The 19,733-nt window shown below is 39.6% G+C and overlaps 2 protein-coding genes across 3 annotated transcripts; one reads left to right on the forward strand and one right to left on the reverse strand.

Moving 5' to 3' along the window:
• Nucleotides 1–3,168: 3,168 nt before the first annotated feature.
• Nucleotides 3,169–9,065, forward strand: LOC112844665 (V-set and immunoglobulin domain-containing protein 8-like). The gene is made up of 5 exons (XM_025904295.1): nt 3,169–3,259; nt 3,495–3,632; nt 4,238–4,585; nt 5,956–6,285; nt 8,926–9,065. Exons 2-5 carry the CDS (start codon nt 3,563–3,565, stop codon nt 9,054–9,056), a joined length of 879 nt encoding a protein of 292 aa, XP_025760080.1. The 5' UTR covers nt 3,169–3,259; nt 3,495–3,562; the 3' UTR covers nt 9,057–9,065.
• A 790-nt stretch (nt 9,066–9,855) lies between these two features.
• Nucleotides 9,856–19,058, reverse strand: LOC112844663 (uncharacterized). 2 transcript variants are annotated; one of them, XR_003217398.1, is made up of 6 exons: nt 17,935–19,058; nt 14,953–15,114; nt 12,450–13,397; nt 12,150–12,302; nt 11,686–11,775; nt 9,856–10,807 (listed from the first exon to the last, which is right to left on the reverse strand). XR_003217398.1 is itself a non-coding variant. In XM_025904294.1 (5 exons), exons 2-5 carry the CDS (start codon nt 12,552–12,554, stop codon nt 10,505–10,507), a joined length of 651 nt encoding a protein of 216 aa, XP_025760079.1. In that variant the 5' UTR covers nt 12,555–13,397; nt 14,953–19,058; the 3' UTR covers nt 9,856–10,504. The 2 variants fall into 2 exon arrangements, 1 of the variants encoding a protein (XP_025760079.1); XM_025904294.1 differs by having other exon boundaries at nt 14,953–19,058.
• Nucleotides 19,059–19,733: the final 675 nt, after the last annotated feature.

Here is a 19,733-nt window from a genome sequence, read left to right on the forward strand (position 1 = left end):
TCTTTTCGGAAGTAAGTGGAAGGGGAAAAATCAGCGGCCGACAGCGCTGTAAACAACGGTAGACTTGTGCCTAACAAGCAAGCGAATAATGCAGAAAACAGATTTTTAGACTGGAAACTGTTCTTGAAGAACACTGAGAGAGAGAGAGAGAGAGAGAGAGAGAGCTGTGCATGAAGTGTGATTTTTTTTTTTTTTTTTTTTTTTTTTTTGTTATCGTGGTGGAAGCAAAACAGCAAAACTCAGAGGAAATTCATGACGATGTTTATGTGAAGTGTAGTTACTTCTTTTGCTGCTGGTTCAGTCAATATTGTTTGGAGAGAGATCAAACTAACAGCTTTTTTTTTTTTTTTTTTTTGTCTGTCCCATTTGGTTCTTAAGCCGTCAGAATTGTTGTCTGAAGACCAACAAGGATACCAAATGGATTTATTTTGCCAAATGGATCATCATGGCATTGCCGTATTGGTCCATTTGATCAAACTTTGTTATTATTATTTATTTTATTTTCAGTTGTTACAGATGGGACAGACATGACTGGGGGATAGGAAAGGGAGAAAGAAAGAGAGGAAGGAAAAGAAAAACAGAAGGGAAAAGGGACAGTGAGAAAGGGCACTTACAAAGACAAAGAAAAAAAAAATCTCCTGGATCACCTGTTGAGAGAAAAAGGAGAAGACAAGCAAAAAACAAAAAACAAAAAAAAAACAAAGCAACATACTAAACACAACACCATCACGTTAATCTAGCTAAGTGTGAACAGCAGTAAATACTAAATATTGAATGTTGTTGTGCAGCACGCAGGACAGACAGCGCACAATGTGCTTTGAAGTAGCAGCTAAGAAAGGTGTAGTTTGTCTACGAACAGTGAACACCCGTGTGCACACCTGTGTGGATCAACGCGCTTGTATACAAAAGGTTTCCCCATGTAACGGTCTGCTAGAGGGTGTGGAGGCCCATAGCCCCGTCCCCCAGGGCATGAAGCAGGCATGGAGGAGATCCAGGCAGCAGACATCCAGAGGCCCCAGAGTGCGAGAGCCCAAGGAGTACCACCGGAGGGGCAACCGTGCCACCTTCCTGGGAAGGGCTGAGGAGGTCCCCAGACGAGGGGGTCACCCAGTAGCCACGGAGCAGAAGCCAGAGGGGCTGCACCGGCGTGCCCGCCGGCTCCGCCGGCAGCCAGCTGTGCCAGAGTGAACCGAGTTGCAGACCCGAGGCCGGAGGCCCGAGGGCCCCCTTTGCTCCGGAAGAGGCCTGACCGAGCGACAGGCACCAGGCCCCGCCAATTAGCCACCGGGAGTGAGCTGGTGCATACCTGAGCGCCCAGCCCCGGACACCAAGAACCACCAATGCACCAACCCCTGAGGGCATCAGTTACCAGCAGGGAGTGTGGTGGGGGGAGATAGGCCTCCACACTTGGAGGGCCTGGGAGTACCCAGGGAGGTGGAGTCTAAGACCCGACCTGACATATAGACACAGACAAACAGGCACACACAGACATAAACATGCTTTCCCACCCTCATGCACACATATACAAACACTCAGCACTCACCCAACGTAGGGACAGACATACATAGACATGTACACACAATCATACTCCCCAAACATACTCTATACCCCGGGTCCAGGTACCCTCGCCCCAGAGGGGGAAACGGCACCCAGACCCAAGATATGTGACCCTTTCCCCCGGGGTGGAGGCAAGCAGACCGCCCCAGGCTCCGCAGCAGCAGGGAGGCCAATCGGACGGCCAACACCTCCTTCCAGCCCCCCGCCCCGATGGCTAGTAGAGAACGGGGGTGTGTGAAGACCCCATACCTCCCTCCTCCCGCTCATGTGTAGTGTTGCTGCGTGTTGTTCTAAAGTGCATTTAAAACAAGGGAGGGCATGGTGCTGCTGCCAGAGAGCAGCAGGTGTTAGCACGGCCCCTCCCGAGAACCCTCAATATCTACATGGATTTAAAATTGAGAGGTGGGCACCGGCGCCAGAGGTAGGGTTGAATACACAGACCGTCCTCTGGACGCCGTTAACGTGGTCACCCTCAAGGCCCTATATATATATATATGTGTGTGTGTGTGTGTGTGTGTTATGAGAGTGTGAATAATGTGGATGTCTAAGTTGTGAAATAAAATTGAGGCGCAGGTGGCCAGAAGGGGACAGAGGGGGGGGGAATGCCTCCCCTGCACCCTGGTGACACACCAGCACCCCAAGGCCCTACCTGTGTGGGTGGGTGTGGTGGAGCGGGAAGAGGGAGGCAGCCGGGGATGGGAGGAAAAGAAGGGAGGGGCAAGATGCCCCTCCTTAGGGCCAGCTCCCCGGCTGACCCCAGTAGGCACCCCCGTCCTCTAGTACCCACCAAGGCAAGGGAGCCCAGGCCCATCCAGACCGGGGCCTATGGCAGCAGCACCGCTAAGCCCTACAGGACCTGGGGAAGCCCAGCTGTTAAACTAACAGCTTTAAAACCAGCGCAAAAGGGGCGTAAACACAAAGTGCGGACCCGCCGAAACATCAGAATCAGCGAGCTGTCAGCTTTCAGCCTCGACCGTGTCCGTGCCGTCGGGTGAGAAAGGCGACATCTCACTTATTCTGATCCATCGGTGGGTCCGCGCTTCGTGTTTACGTCTTTGTGCAGAATCCGTGTTCCTGCTCTCATTCACTGTTTTAGCTGTTTGGTGGTTGTTGAAATTTAGTGAGGTTTAACGTGAGATTCTGGCATTTTGGGCAAAATAAATTTATAACCAATTCAGGATTTTAATGAATCGATATCACGTTATCCAAGCTAGAATCGATTTTAATCGATAAATCGATAATCAAAACCCACCCCTACTAAAGAGCCCCTTCAGACCCGTATATGTGGTACTGATTACCAAAATATAATAGTTATTCGACAGAATGAAACATTAAATGCTGCCACCTCCAGAGCACAATATACAGTGACGTCATTTTGAAGTCCTTTGGCTGATAATTGATGATGAAATGTTTGTGTTGTTCTGTGGAGATCATTCAACAACTGAACCTGTAAAACACGCAGACCTGCCTTAGATTTCACCGTTTCAGTTATGACACACTTATTTATGCTCGTCCCACAGTCCAACCTACTAAACGACACTATACCGCGACTTCCTGAAGAGACGCTGAATCAGAAGTGCAGAGTTCCGCGACCGAGTAAAAGACAGGTTTTTTTTTTTTTTATAATACTTAGTGAATTTAATTTTAGTCGAACCTTTAATTTAATCTCAGGTTTTAAAATTAAATTTTAAGGGAGTAACAGTTGTATATAGCATTTGTATTCTATTTTTATCTTATTGTATATTTTATTCTATTTTATTCTGCTGTATATAGTATTTTATTTTATTCTATTCTGTACAGTTGTGTACTGTATTTATTCTTATCTTATTTTATTCTAATTTTTCCTTCACAACTTTTGCACTGTCCACTTCCTGCTGTGACAAAACAAATTTCCCACGTGTGGGACTAATAAAGATTATCTTATCTTATCTTATCTTAAACTATTTCAGGCTCAGACATTTATCACAGTCTAAGTGTTGGATCATTTGACCTCTACGACACGGAAATGTCTGCTGTACCTGCGTCACTCTGCTCCACTTTGATGTTTGTCGGAGTCTTTGTGTTTGTCTGTGCAGGTGAGATTTAACTGTTTGTCTCTAAGAAAACGACGAATAAGGCGCATCACTCAGGTTTATATTCAAATAATATTTATTACTTATGAGTTATTTTCATCTGGATTCAGTTTGTCTGTGTGTGTGAAGGAGACACGAGGCTGGGTGGAAACATCTGTAATCCAGCTGTGACAGAGACAAAGAAGTGTAATGTGTGTGTCAGTGTGATGTGTTGTAGTGTCAGGAGTCAGTATACAGCTACAAAGCTTTTTGTTCAGTGTATACAAACAGCTGTAGCTCCATAAAGGCAGCATGCAGAGACTCACAGTGTCTTATAATGAGAGGCTGCTTTCTCTCACACATTATGTTCACTTATTATCAGCACATGTTGTTGTTCTGTGGAAGCTAACATCTTGTAGTTTCTGACACTTTGCATGTTTAGCATGAGGCTAAAATTCCCCCTCAGTGGGTCACTGGTGACCTGCTGGATGTTCAGAGGTTCATTAAATCCAACATGACTAAAAACTCAAATGTCAAAGGAAATAAACCAAATATTTAAAGTCAATCATTCTGATCATAGTTGTACTTTGACCTTTAACCTCCCTGCTCTGTGTTGTTTCCTCTTTCAGACCAGAAAACCATCACAGCTGAGTCTGGACAGAATGTCACTCTGACATGTCGAGCTCCAAACAACAACATCATAGTTGTAAAGTGGATCAGAGCTGACCTGGGAGATGAATATGTGCTTTTGTACCAGGATGGTCGCTTTGTTCCAGATGAGCAGCATCCATCTTTTAAGAACCGGGTGGATCTGCAGGACAGACAGATGAAGGATGGAGACGTGTCTTTGATTCTGAAGGATGTGACAACTAGTGACACTGGAACATATGAGTGTCATGTTATCATGGAAGAACCAAGAATTGATCGACCCAGTTTCCAGCTTATCATTATCATCAACCTTCATGTTGTTCCTCCACGTGAGTGAGTAGAGTTGAGTGTGTGTGTGATCAGAGTTGAAGCTGCTTCCTGGTTGTTGATGTGTGTTTGTTGTATGGATGAGCTGGTGGATGTCAGAGGCAGACAGATGTTTCTCCAGCTGTTGTCTTTGTGGCTGGTAGTCTAGAGTTGTAGAGCAGCATTGTTTGGGTAAGGTTAGAGCAGAAACAAAGACATTTATGAATCAGTCTCTTCTTCTCTTGCTCTCTAACTCGTCTGTAAACATGTGTGGGGAAACTCAATGTTAAAACCTACAGCTGGAGGGGGAGGGGAGGGGTGAAGCTGGTGGTTGTGAGTCTGTGAAAGTGAATCCTGCCGGTGCCATAGCTGCTGAAAACGTACTTAGTGCAGACACAAAACGTCCATCAGCTTCAAAGTGTGTCAGAAAAATGTCCACATGATGACTGATGGATGAGAGAGGTCCCATTTTTGTTGTTGTGCACAAATCATTGAACAACACAAACACTTAGAGCTCCTTTCAGTGCTGCCTGTTTTGTTACTGCACACATTTCTGATGGTCCTACAGTCCAACGTAGCAAACATCTCCCTGAAGCCTCTTCCTTAGAGACCAAAGGTTGGATCAGAGCAGCTGAAAGGACACATCTATGAATGCAGTCAGAGACTTTCTCACAACCTCACACTTCATCTGATCACATTTAAACTCAGGTTTATTTATTCACCACCAATCAAACTACGTGTTTGATCAGCAGAAGTAATTTGACTGTCTGCATCACTCTGCTTGACTTTGCTCTTTGTTTCTGCAGATGAGATAAAGATGAATATAATGTATCAGTCTGGTTTACATGTTAATAGTATGTATTAAATAAGTATTATCACATTGATTGGGTTTGTCTGTGTGTGTGAAGGAGACACGAGGCTGGGTGGACACTTAACATCTGTAATCCAGCTGTGACAGAGACAAAGAAGTGTAATGTGTGTGTCAGTGTGATGTGTTGTAGTGTCAGGAGTCAGTATGCAGCTACAAAGCTTTTTGTTCAGTGTATACAAACAGCTGTAGCTCCATAAAGGCAGCATGCAGAGACTCACAGTGTCTTATAATGAGAGGCTGCTTTCTCTCACACATTATGTTCACTTATTATCAGCACATGTTGTTGTTCTGTGGAAGCTAACATCTTGTAGTTTCTGACACTTTGCATGTTTAGCATGAGGCTAAAATTCCCCCTCAGTGGGTCACTGGTGACCTGCTGGATGTTCAGAGGTTCATCAAATCCAACATGACTAAAAACTCAAATATCAAAGGAAATAAAGAAAATATATTAAAGTCAATCATTCTGATCATAATTATACTTTAACCTTTAACCCCTCTGCTCTGTGTTGTTTCCTCTTTCAGTCCCAAAGATCATCACAGCTGAGTCTGGACAGGATGTCACTCTGACATGTCGAGGTCCAAACAACATCACAGTTGTAAAGTGGAGCAGAGCTGACCTGGGAGATAAACATGTGCTTTTGTACCGGAATGGGAAGTTTGCTCCAGCCAACCAGCATCCATCTTTTAAGAACTGGGTGGATCTACAGGACAGACAGATGAAGGATGGAGACGTGTCTTTGATTCTGAGGGATGTGAAGATTAATGACACTGGAGTATACATGTGTAGTGTTGTCATGGAAGGAGTACGCACATGGACCATCAGCTTCATCTACCTGATTGTTGATCCTCCAGGTGAGTGAGTAGAGTTCAGTGTGTGTGTGATCAGAGGTGAAGCTGCTTCCTGGTTGTTGATGTTTGTTTGTTGTATGGATGAGCTGGTGGATGTCAGAGGTAGACAGATGTTTCTCCAGCTGTTGTCTTTGTGGCTGGTAGTCTAGAGTTGTAGACCTGATGACACTGGTGACCTGATGTGTGGTAACAGGTTAACTAATCAAATCCAGAATAACTGAAAATCAGATGAAAAATCAACAATATAAATATTAAACATAAACAACATGGTAATTCCCCCATGATACAGTACACTTGGAACAGTCCACTCAGCACTTCCGGGGGGTTCTGAGGCTCATCAGAAACTCTTTGGTTATTGACACTGATGACTTTGAGAATGAGCATGACGAAACAGTATTTTTTTCTATTTTATCTTATTCTCTTTCATTGTTTATCTTAATTTTTTGCTGCTTGTAATTTTGTACAGTTCACTTTCTGCCGCGATCCAGCAAATTTCCCACATATGGGAGTAAATCCAGCATATTTGCAGGAAAATGCCCAAATCCTCTAACTCTACACCAGAAAACCATCAAATGTTCTATTGGTGTGATTTTACAGATTTTAACCAGTCGAAATGTGTAATTTTTCAGTGTAGGACTGAAATAGTCAAATTTATGGATGTTTGATTGTTGTCACCCCTGAAACATTGTTTTCAGTATATCAAACTAAGTATGATGTTTGGTGTCTATAGTGTACTGTACTGGTGTGTTTTCATTTAAAAACAGGAAACACATGATCTGACCAAAACTGCAACCTCCATCTTGTTTTGAAACATGGCTGCCAAACCTGCAACAAACTGGCATTTCCACTATTTCAACACTGCTGGAGCATGCGCTGACTGATATGTTGATTTATATTTATGGATAAAATTTAAAATCTTGTTGTTTATTTTTCAACATACTAAAATTACCAGTTTACTCCCAGTGTGTCTTTAACAACCCATGTGAGGTCAGGGGTCACGTTTGGTTCATGTAGCAGAATAAAGACTGAAAATCTGTGAGAGCTCATTAAAATGCATGTTTGAGACTTTTGAAAAGTAAAATCATCACAAGTTTGAAACTGTGCTTCTTTAGCATGAAGCTAACACACAGCTGTACCTGTGACCTGGTCAATGATCACAGCTCTCTGTCCACCTAACCAAATTACACTTTGTATACAAGTTGTGTATCGAGTATATGTAAAGTGCATGAAACAGTGCAAATTGAGACGAGTGTTGAAGGATTAACTGTCTGACTGACTGCTGTAGTCCAGCATCCATCCACACTCAGATGGCCTCCATCAGTTTTCTTTAGCACAGATGTGTCCTGCTCACTCTGGAGTCAGTGTTATCATCCTCATCTGTGACAATGTGAGACTCCAGCTGAGCTAGTTTTTTATTCATTAATTTACTGACTTATATTATGTCCTGATAGTTTAACCTTTGAATTTAATCCACGTGTAGCTGAGCAGACTCGGTGCTCCCTGCATGTTTCAGGTGTTGCTGTTACAGAGAGAGGACGGCTGCTGTCAGTCTGTCATGTTTAGATCAAATCAAACTAAGCTGGCAGTTTATGTGAATACAGGCAGTGCTTATTGTAAAGTATGTATCTTTAGTGTAGCTGTGTTAAAACATGGCTGCCCTCTTGCTGTAATGAGACCAGCTGAGCAGAGTTACTGATCTGTAAGCAGTTTCCAAAGTCCTGAGACTGATCACAGTGTGGCTTTGGACCTCTCATGCTGAAATCATCAGCGATCACTGACACATCTGGACCAGCTGTGATAAACTGTTATTCTCTTTCACCATCATCTACTCTGATTTTTGTTTTTAAATTAATTTATTTTATTTTTTCATGGTTGAGAACATACAAGCTGGTCTTTGTAATATAAACATATTATTCACAGTAAATACTATAAAAGCCAGAATCGATAGTTTGTGTGTGTGTAACAGCTGCATTAAATATTATAAATTTTACAGAAATTAATTCAGTAATTATCTGAGTTAATGGTCACATTGAGCTCACTGAGGTGTTTAAAAAAAGTTATGTTTCAGCTGTAACTTTGAAAGCAGTCTGTCAGTTTGCACTGTTTGAAGTGCTTCACATATAAACGTTGTAAATTGTGTACACAGTATATTTTGGTTGGTGTGACAGAGCTGTTATCACTGAAGGTTCAGATGTTTCAGCCTCATAATAAACAAACACAGGTTCGGAGACTCGAGGATTTGACCTTCCAAAAGTCACAGACATGGTTTAATGAGCTCTCACAGTCTGCAGCCAAACAGGTCAAATTATATAGAACAGCTGGATGAAACCAACATGACCTCTGACCCTGTGTGAGCTGTTAGACCTGCTAATTAGTATATTTGTATTTTTTCATATATATTTTTGATTTTTTTTAATGGCAAAAACAAGATGGCAGCTGTAGTTTTGGTCAGATGATGTTTGTCCTGTTCTTAATTTTAAAAAGCAGAAAAATCGACAAGTATGCACATTTTTTTTTTCATTTTATACATTATTTTGAAAATTCTTATTAACCTGATCTCCTAAAACTAGAAGAGGAAATGGATTCTGTTCTGTTCTTCACTCATCACCTACCTGACAGCTGACACCTCTTTCTCACCTGCAGGTCAGCCAGAAGGATATCCTGTATGGATGGTTGGTCTGGGAAGTATTCTTCTTGTTATTTTTATTTTTCTGATCCATAAAATAATACAACAACAGAAAACTAGAAAGCGAAAATTTCTGAAGAAATTTTAAGTGTGCCTACACTGTAAAATATAACTTGTTGTTTCAACTTAAAAATATCAGGTACAGGGCTGCCTTAAAATTTTAAGTTAAGTCAAGAAATAGAGTTTGTTCTTATAACACAACCAATTGTTATCTTAATGAAAAATCACATGTTATCTAAACTTTTGTCTTAGTTTAGTTGACTAAGGTTTGTTAGTCAGTTTAACTGCTTTAATAGTCATTTTTACTTGGGAAAACTATTTAAGCTAAATTAAAATAATCAATTGTTTAAACTCTTGTTCTAATTTAGTTGACTTGGGTTTCTTAGTTAATTCAAATGTTTTAGTAGTTCTCTCAACTTAGGAATCTATTTTAGCTTAACTTAATTTATTGATTAAGGTTTATTAATTAAGGTAGCTGTGTGAACTTTATAAATAAAATGAAACTGATTTAAAGGTTGATTGACTTGATGTAAAGATGTTTACTACACAAAAAATAAGTTATTATTTGAGCTTTCCATCATCCATTTCAGCAAAAAAACCAAACAAACAAAAAACTGTTAGGTTTATCTTAGATCTCATGTTTAAATGTCTACATTCATTTAAATTAATTTTCTGTTGTTTACACTTCAGAACCCCCCACCCACAGATTTAATTAAAATGTATCTGATGCACGAAGTTTGTTTTAAGAACATAGCAAGACAATTAACATCCAACATTAAACATTTATTGCTCCATCTTACTCCTCTGACAAACAAAATCAGAAAATCAGTGACATGCAAGTTTGATTAAATTCTGACCCAGGAGCATTTAACAATTCTTGTGAATTGTTGACAGTTGGACAACAGAACACTATGACATGAGCTCAGTTTTTCAACAGGATGAGCTAAAACTGCTGCATTAAAATTAACAACATGAAGTCTCTATTAATGTAATGTATCAACAGGATGTAACTATTATAGAACAATTATTCTTTACATTGCAAAATTTTTAAACCTCATTTGTGCACAGTCACTCCTGTTAGCATAAAACTTGAATTACTAACATAATACAAAACCTTGACTGTTAAGTGACAGTAAAGATCAGTTTATAACTAAAACTTCAAACTCTATTTGTCTTTATTTATAATTACAACACATTCCACAGAACCAATTGCTGTTAAAATTAGTACTTAATGCTTCTGAAACATTTGAAAGGTATGGATATTTTAGAAACAGGTTCAGTCAGCTGAATTGCAAAACACGGGAAAAACTACAGACTTGCATGAGATACGCATTTGCAGAGTCCCCTATTATATTTTTGTTCACAAGTAAGTCTCTTAAACCATGAGTAATTGTCTAAACTGAAATGTAAACTAGTCATTTAGTGACATACAAAAATGAAGCATGAGAACTTGAAAGTATGGAAAAAACAAACAGTAAAACAAAAACTGTCTTTAACGCTAAGGCAATTGCATGCTGTGAGCATACAATTACAGTTCTACATGGTCTTCCGCAAGAGTCTGTTTCTTAGACCATGCACTAGTGAGGAGCACTGCCTTCCTCCAATGTTCATGAGGACCTTCTGAATAACTTCAAAGGTGTACTTGAGTTCCTTTGGATAGTCTATGTTGAGGGCAAAAAGAAGACCCATCAGCATGGAAATGGCACTCGGGACATCCCTCAGATTAGACAGGATTACTGCCTCCTCAAGGACAACCAACACATCAATGATGTCTTCTTCTTTCACCATCACAATGCCAACTTTCATCCCCTTGGTGAACGTGTCTTCAATATCTGTGGGCTATAAAAGGGTTCAAAGACAAAAAGAAAAAAACAAAAAATCAGTTACAAAACTTTAAAAAAAAAATACACAATATCCCTGGTGCTTTATAAATCATGTCTTTCTAACGAAGAGCCGTACTGATGCCTTGGATGATGGTGATTGGCTTTGGGTAACACTTCTTAGTTGTTGAAATTTTTTTCAGAATGAGAATTGCACCCCCATGTTACAAATCCATTTCTTGCTTTTAACAAAGATCATGTTCATTAATAATAAAGCATGTCTTCAATTGCAGAATGTGAACAACAATTTAAATACATACTACTTGTGCTAAATATTGGCTGTGCTCTGAATAAAATGTGACTGAGAATGCATGAAATGTGCAAACTGGAGCTACACTACCGTAGCAGAATGTAACTCCACAGACAATGCTTCTTTAATCAGTAACAGTTCCCCTTATATTAAACTGCATGAAAAACGAACATATAGACGTAGCTGGAATGGTTGCATAACTGGCATTGAATGACAACATCCACCTTTACCCAACTGTCCAATGACTGGGCCAGTGACTTAATTGTTTAAACAGTCCACAGTCCTACTCCAGGGTCGAAGACATTTCACCAAAGTATTGCCCCCGACAGCTGTAGCAGCCGCTGTAATCACTTAAATATCCTAATATGTCTGCCATTACAAATATACAGTGTGTGAGAAATCCAATGCAAAGCTGTAGGGAACAGTACAGCAGCACAATGTCAAAGACCCTGGTGAAGACATGAATAAACACAATAAACGAACAATATCAATACTAGTTTATCAGGTAGTTTCTCTGAAAACCAGACTAAATCCAGTGTCACAGATCTCGTAATAATACATTTGTTGGCATCTACAACAATGCTCACCTCCACAGTCTTGAAAATGTGTGAGAGATCTTCCTTGAGAAAATGAGGAAGACCCAGCAGAAGAACGGTCCTCTTCCTTTGTGTAGAGCTCTGGTCAAAGAATTGAAAAACAAAACAAAAAATGTTTTAAACAGTGTTTATGAAACACCTAGACAGCTCCAAATACACAGCCTTTTGCTACTTCATTTCATTTCATCAATATATAAGTATCAGTGGAGATAACTGGGTGAGTTACACCTGTCTTTTAATGTTTTAATATCTTATAATTTGAATCAGGCTGATCAGCACATTCAAATAGAATATGATATCAAACCTAACACCAATATACACAGATTCTGTAAAAGTTACCAAACTAAATGTCCAATTGTGAAATACTACTACAGCTTTCTTTGAATGAGTTCATCACTTAAACTGGATAACCTAAAACTTAGACAAAGGAGAACATTTAGCAGTTGAACACTTACGTCATCATCTAGGCATTTTATGAGCCTAGTTAGCCTTGCTATGCCGCTCTTGGTTTTGTACAGCTCAAGGAACCTCTCCAGATATTGGTCAAGCCCAGCAAAGAAGGAGCCTTTCAGGTCAACAGATGTAAGACGGGCAAATTCAGCTTCAACCTGAGCAATGGAAGAAGAGGGGTGGGGGGTACAGGCAGAATTTAAAAAAAAAAATGCTTTAAGACCTAAATTTAAGCAAACATCATCTGAGGCCCATTAGACAAAATACACACACAAAAGCAAAACAACCACAAAGATGCATTTTACCTGCCGTTCAGAGAACAAGGCTGGCCATCTTTCTTTGACTTGTGCCACCAGAGGTTCATCCTCAACAATCTCTTTTCTCCGTAAAGAGAATGTGTTGTACATCATTTAGTCAATTTGCCTCCAGTCAACGATTATTTTCTTCATCTCACTGACCAAGACTGATCTCTCTATGTCAAGATCATGTTGGGTTTTCCCCTCTGGAAAACCTGGTAGAAAATTTACCTCTGACTTTTTGGCCTGCTTCAGTTTTTTTGACCCAGTTTGACTAGAGGTACGTGTGTTTACTTTAAGTTCAGGACATCCAGCCACTCGCAGCCTCTGTCTGAAGTTTCCCATTTTGAACTTTAAACTAAACTTCCAACAGTACCACCCATTGACAGACCCTGGTTCCTTGAGACAAGGATGCTTGCTGATGAGAGCCTGGGCCACACAATCATATTCGTCACGTGTTGGGTAGGGGTTGTGGACATACATGGCTTCTGCCAGCTTCTCCAAGATATCCGATTTCATGTCCTTCGATATGTCAAGTAAGGATCCATCTCTGTGGTAGGCTTCATTTCCTTGCTTCAGTTTTGACTCAACATCAAAAGAAAAGGCAGGAATGACAAATGGCTGAGGCAGCTGACGAGTTTGGCCACCACTGGTGCCCTCCTCAAGAAATGATGACAGGCTTGCTGTGTCTAGAGTGGAGTCTGTGTTGTAGGTTGTAATAGTCTTTGTGTACACCTTCAATGTTGCTTTCTCTTTAGGAAGTTCTGATATGCTACTCAGATTGCACAGTTCATTATCAAATTCAAGGTCTTGATACTGAACCACAAGGTCCCCCTCCAATCCAAGTTTCGTCTTCAGAAGTATATGGAAGTTTTCAACAGTTTCAGGCAAGTTGTCGATGGTAACCTTTCTTATGTCATCTTCACTCAGGATGATGCGCAGTAGCATGATGAATCGCTTCCAACAAGAAAAACAGAAATAAAGTGTGAATAGCGCGAATACATTTTCACAGGAGATGCTAAGAAAAAAAAATTATATCAACCATTCACATACGACTACTGCCTTTTTTGGCAGCCATCTATGTACTGTATATATAAAAAAAGAGCTTTACCATTATTAAAAAAGGAGAATTGTGTAAATTGTAAATAATGCATTTAACAAGCTGGAAAGGTTACAAAAAGTTGAACCAGTGTTAATTTTGACAGCACATTTTGATTTAGTTATAGTCAGTGTTTTGACTAAAACATCATTTAGTTTTAGACTATAATAAATACCAGGAGATTATCATTGACTCAATCTAAAGTTGATTCAGTGACTAAAATATAAAGTGTCAAAGTTTTTCAAGATTTTACCGGTGAGAGTTGCTCCACACTATTCACAAAGCTTCTTATTTTCCTTCATTTGAAATGTGTCGATATGTCTACTTTTCTCCTCCATGCACTGGCATTTTGTCACATTTTCATGAGAAAGAGGGAGCAGATCAAATTGTGCATTCTCACTTTACTGCATAGGGATACTTCTGATTGGATCACTTCCAAACTCATCCCGCCTCTCTACAAAACTTAATTACTTCGAATAGGATTACATTTCTCCAGAACATTTTCATCTAGTTTTTATTCTTTGAGGAAAATGCCAATACATTTCATCATAGTTTTACTAGACCTCGTACATTAGCTTTTATTTAGTTGTGAAATTTAGCAACTAAATTAACACTGCATTGAACCTGTGCATGAATCTTGTACAGTGGAACCCCGACTTACGAAATTAATTCGTTCCAGAGGGTCTTTCATAAGTCAAAATTTTCATAAGTCGAAGTACCTTTTTCCATCGCCTTTTGAGTGAGGCGATGCTGGCTGAAGATGAAGTTCTTGGTGGAGGCTGAAGAAAGCATACGTATGCATGTACACACATACGTATGTGTACATGTACATAACATTATGGAATTTAATTCTAAACATTAAAACTAAAACTTACATTTACATTAATTAATGTATGTACGTACACTGTGCAATGATATTTTTGAACATTTTTTTTAAACTCGCTCATATTTATGCCGGCGCCATTATGAATGAACGATAGGCTAATTGAAAAGCACACAAAATAGCGCACTGCAACAACAATACGTCTTTCAAGTGGAACAGCGAAACGCATTACGTTACACAGGGATTTTGTTGTACCACGGGCAAAAATATTGCCGTTAAGTGCCTTCGTAACTTGAAATTTTTGTTAAATGGGGTCTTCGTAAGCCAGGGTTCCACTGTACTTATGGAGGGGGGAAGAAAACAACTTTAAATATTGTCTAAGGAGCTTGGAAAGAAAAGCGTCTGGACTTTTTTAAGTTGCTTGAAGACATTTCACCTCTCATCCAAGAAGCTTCTTCAGTTCTAAGGTCAAGAAGCTTCTCAGATGAGAGGTGAAACATCTTCAAGCAACTTAAAAAAGTCCAGACGCTTTTCTTTCCAAGCTCCTTAGACTATGATGACCTGGATGATATGCCACAAAAACAAGTTACCTTAATGTACAAGAAATGCCTTTGGTGACACCAGGAGTCTGCCCCGTACAGTGTATGCTGACAATGGGATGTAGTGGTTAAGCTCTTCAGGTTCAGCTACCATCAGTTGAGCAGTATTCCTTTTGCAGAGTTCGTAACATCTGAGGTGCTCCACATACCAAGCTGAGAAAGATTCCAAAACAAAAAATGACTTGTTGCATACAAGCAGCACATGAATAATTTTACAAAAATCAGGAAGTCCACTTGTGCTTCCAAATGAGACAAACATGCCTGTGGTGTATTGTGTCCCATGTATGTATGCTGTTGTAGCCAGTGACACACTTCTCAGAGTTGTAAATTTCTTCTCCATCACTTGCTTGACAGAGGAAGCTAGCATGTCCACAGAAACATTTGATGCTCCCTTAACTTCCACTCTTGGTTTAAACAGGGTAGTCATGTCCAAGTGGTATGCCAGCATAAGCTGGTGTCTAAGACACAAAGTCAGTAGAATGTTTTTGAAATTACTGACATCACGAACCACTTTCTTGAAAAAGCTACGTTTAGCTTCAAAACGAATCGTCCAGAAGTCAACCAGTGGGCCAAAGCAGCGGATCAAATGAGGGTAGTGCTCCAGGAAATGGTGTTTAGGTTTAAGTTTCTGTCCTGGAAACACACTTTGCAAAAGTCTCCTGTGTTCACTTATTTTAGCATCAAGATAGCACAGGCTTTCCTCAGTAAAAGTGGAGGATGCTAAAAGTTCCACAATGTCTTTCAGTTCCAGAACTACACACCAAGCATCATTATTTTCAGGTACAACGTCACCAATGAGCAGAGGTAGCAACCTCAACAGAGTCCAGTTCTCATGGCCATTACCCCCAATAGTTTCACAGACAAGTATTTTTTCTGTAATTTTCTGTGGACAGTTAGTTTTATCAGAAAATTTATAGGGAAAGCGTTGAATGGCAGTATTCAAATAATCTAATATAAAGTATTTCTTTCCAATCAAAGTTTTCAAACACAAACAGAGCTCCCAAGGTACAATACCTTCTAAAACATCATGTAAAAAGTCAGGGGGAAACCCAGTTATGCAATGAAAATAAGACAACTTGTTTAATACACATTCATTTTTCACTCCATCAGCACTTTTCAATTTCACATTTTCTTTGAGCTTTGAAACATTAGCATTATATGACTCTTTTGTTCTCAATGAAAATGACCCACTTCGTACAGGAACACGCTGAATATCACTACGACTGGCTAAGCAAAACCGACAAAATTTATCCACATTAAATGACTCCTGAAAACCAGCAAAGGAATGTGCTCCTAAATTATCAGATGACACATACAACACTGTACCCCTAACACTGGTTCCCAGCCTACTTATGTAAACCCCTTGGTTTTCAAGCAGTTGGAGATCTCTCAGAAGTAGCTCTACAATCCTCTTATATCCAAATGTCTTAACATCTACACTTTTACACAAGAGAGCAAGGTAAATGCTAGACAGCAATGACCTGTATTTCACTGGTAAATTTACTATCATCCAGTATATTGCACACAATTTATGTTTTTTTCTTGAGGTTCTAAAGGATTACAGACCTCAAAATCATCAATGTACAGAGCTAATGAAATGCTTTGCTCTTCCCCAGACAGAAGTGGTTTCTCCTTGAAATATGAGCCATCAAACGAGCTGTTGTACTGGCCAGGTTTTGATCCTGTATTGTCTTTTTCTAAAACTTTGTCAATAATATCCCCCTTATTTAACAACTCCTGCAGAGTTTTTAGAACTGGAACATAAAGAAAAGTTTTCTTTGATGCTAAATCTAAGATATATTCAATTGGGTCTATAACGCCAAATTTTTCTCTGAAATAGGACAACCTTTTTTGTTCTGATCCTAAACACCCACTCTCTGAAATGGAGCAAAGAGGACTGAGGCTGTTCAAGGAATCAGTTACCAAAGTTATAGTGTCGTCATCAATGTTACCATTGTGCTGCCTTAAAACCCTTTTCACTGTATTCCTGTTTAGATGACCTATCAAAATGCCAATTTCATAAAACTCATTGATTATTTCCTGGATAGCTAATTTGGAAACATGCAATATTGCTTGCATGCGCAGAAGTGAAGATGCAAGCTTTTCCTGAATTTTGTCAGTGGTATCATGGTGTTCTACTTCACTGCCACAATTATCTTGAAGTGGCACATGGCCATCACTGTGAGTATCTTCTGACTGCAAATCAACATTTACTTCAGATCCAAATTCTGCAAATTCATTTTCTTGGACAATAAGCTCTGTCTTGAAATCTTTTAAAGTAGAATGAGGGTGAAAACAACTCTTATGTGATGTAAAACTGGAGTAAATGTGTGATTTAAAAGAACACTGATTAAAAGGGCAAGTAACAATTTCCGTATTCCTCAGATGTTTACCTTGATGAACAATATACTGCTTTAGTCCAACTGCCTGATTAAAGTTACACAACAGGCATTTTACTTTAAAGCCAGCAAGTCCATTACATACTCCTTCTGTAACCCCATGATCTGTTAAATGGACCCGCAAGGCTTTTTTAGATCTGAAATACTGTGCACAGTCTGTGTATATGCAGGGTAGTGGACAGCTTCTTCCGTAATGTCTGTGACTGTTACTGTAATGTTCAATGATTCTCTTGCGATTTCCACGAAAAAAAGTACAAAATTTGCAAGTCCACCTCATTCAAAAGACAGAAACAGATGTGATCATCTAGACCTGTGAAAATAAATGAATGAAAAACCTTCAGTTATGGATGCTATTACAAACACAGTAGCATAAAAAGTGTTCTCCATTGCTTTTGTTAATGAATTATTTGTTGGTAGCATATCTGAATACTTAGTTTATGCCACCTGTATGTGATCATCAATCGCCCATTATTACTTCTTCAGAAGTACCTTGACACTACAGTGCTTTATTCTACAGAGCTATCAAATTACAATATAATCTGTGGTGTTTCCAGTATGAAAAAAAGTAACTTACCATTTCACTCCATTGACAAGAATAAATGCCCAGCACCTAGTTTGGCTTCACAGTCCTAAAATAAAATAAAAACATATCAGATATAATTAAACTGTTGTCTTCTTAAATGTGTGTTTGCTCACAATTTTCTGACACCTATAAACAATGTTATTTTTGTTACAACACAGGGAATGTAGTAAGCCAATTTATGCAACAAATCAGAGAAACAACCCAAGGGCCTTCTGCAGTATACCATGCCAAAATTCATTGTCTCTGATACCAATTATTTTATCACTACAGCTCTTTTAGTATGGACACTCACACAATTTGGTCATACTGATCACAGGAGTTTTTTAAAAAAAAGTGAAAATGGAGCTGTTGTTAAGCATAAAGTGTTTCAGGGAGAGAAATAATTCCACAATATCATTACTGCAAGAAATAAAGACAGTGGAGGATTTTTTGGGGAGATCCCATGTATAACCTGGTCTGCATGGCATATGCAGACTGCCTGATGAAGTGATGATAGCAACTCTGATGAAAAAAAACAAAAAACAACAACCACAAACACCAAAATGCTCATCATTTACACCAATATAACCCAAAGGAAGAATATCCATCAATGTTCTGGGCCAAGATAAGAGTACGAAAGTTTTCCACATTCAAACAAAAGAAAACAGACTTCTGTCTGAAACATAAGAGCAGGACAGTATGGAAATAAATAGTCAATATGAGCTGGTCGGCGTTAGCCAGCATAAGATAAACACTGAACTATCTCATAAAAACTAATATAATGCTGGGTTGCAGACCATATTTTGTCTCACTCCTCAGTGCACTCTTGCAGCTCAGCACACAGCATTTAATAGCAACTTAAGTGATTTCATAGGGACAAAGAGATGACAACAAGCACAACAGTCCTACCAAAAAGTTATTTTAGTCAGTCAGTTACTGGAAATATTGCCAAACTAAACCTCCACCAAAATATAACAGGCTGTGAAGTTAAAAGAAATGTACAAGTACACAGGCAATATGAAATAAGCCATATTAATTAGCCGAGTTAGCTTGCTAATATCGCAACAGTGGTTGAATGTGCAACCTTAAAACTAGCGGCACAACACTTTTGATTTGGTCCGTGCAACATTAAACCCATAAAATACCCATCGATACCCATCCCTAATGAGGATATATATATTTGGAGCAAAAAACTGTTGAGTTTTAAGCAGAGAGTCATCAGCTGGTCCTGCACTCAGCTGTTAGGGCCGGTTGCTATAGTAACTCCTGTGAGTGGCAGGAGGGGATGGGACACACACACACACACACACTCTGCAGTTGGGGTCAGACAGAGAGATGGGCAAACAGGAATTAAGCTCTGAAACAAATGCTTGCCAAGAGAAAACTGTAGGTCCGATCACAAAAATTCTTTCACCGTGAGTGGCAGGAACTTCCAGACTACAACATATTAAATTTTCATGCCTGTAGAGTGTATTATACTGACGTGGTGACAGTGTAAAGACACCCTTCGACGTTAAGTTTGAGCTGAAAATTGAGAGCAGTTTTTGAATGGTCGTCTATGGGGAACAGAGAGGGAGGAGGCTGCGCTTTGATGGCATTTGTGAGAAAACCGTGAATCTGATCTCGATGAGAAACACATTGGATGAAAGAAGACAACGATAGCTACGTTTTGATGTATAAATTATTGATGTAGGGCAAACAGTTTGGGTGGGACAGGATGAGAAAGACAATTTTTTTAAATTATTCTCCACACTCTGGTTTTTCGGCAGTTGACAGTGGGGCGAACATTCCGTGAAAAATCCCAATTTTCC

The sequence above is a fragment of the Oreochromis niloticus genome, unplaced genomic scaffold (genome assembly GCF_001858045.2).
Source record: "Oreochromis niloticus isolate F11D_XX unplaced genomic scaffold, O_niloticus_UMD_NMBU tig00000734_pilon, whole genome shotgun sequence".
In the NCBI taxonomy this organism is placed as follows: domain Eukaryota; kingdom Metazoa; phylum Chordata; class Actinopteri; order Cichliformes; family Cichlidae; genus Oreochromis; species Oreochromis niloticus.

Excerpts from the sequence above, each read along its gene's own strand:
- LOC112844665 (XM_025904295.1), top strand. The coding sequence starts at position 3,563 with ATGTCTGCTGTACCTGCGTCACTCTGCTCCACTTTGATGTTTGTCGGA. Across the intron at positions 3,633-4,237 it reads CTTTGTGTTTGTCTGTGCAG|ACCAGAAAACCATCACAGCT; the intron begins GTGAGATTTAAC and ends TTCCTCTTTCAG. Across the intron at positions 4,586-5,955 it reads CCTTCATGTTGTTCCTCCAC|TCCCAAAGATCATCACAGCT; the intron begins GTGAGTGAGTAG and ends TTCCTCTTTCAG.
- LOC112844663 (XM_025904294.1), bottom strand. The coding sequence starts at position 12,554 with ATGATGTACAACACATTCTCTTTACGGAGAAAAGAGATTGTTGAGGAT. Across the intron at positions 12,303-12,449 it reads CCTTGTTCTCTGAACGGCAG|GTTGAAGCTGAATTTGCCCG; the intron begins GTAAAATGCATC and ends TCCATTGCTCAG. Across the intron at positions 11,776-12,149 it reads TAAAATGCCTAGATGATGAC|AGCTCTACACAAAGGAAGAG; the intron begins GTAAGTGTTCAA and ends TTCTTTGACCAG.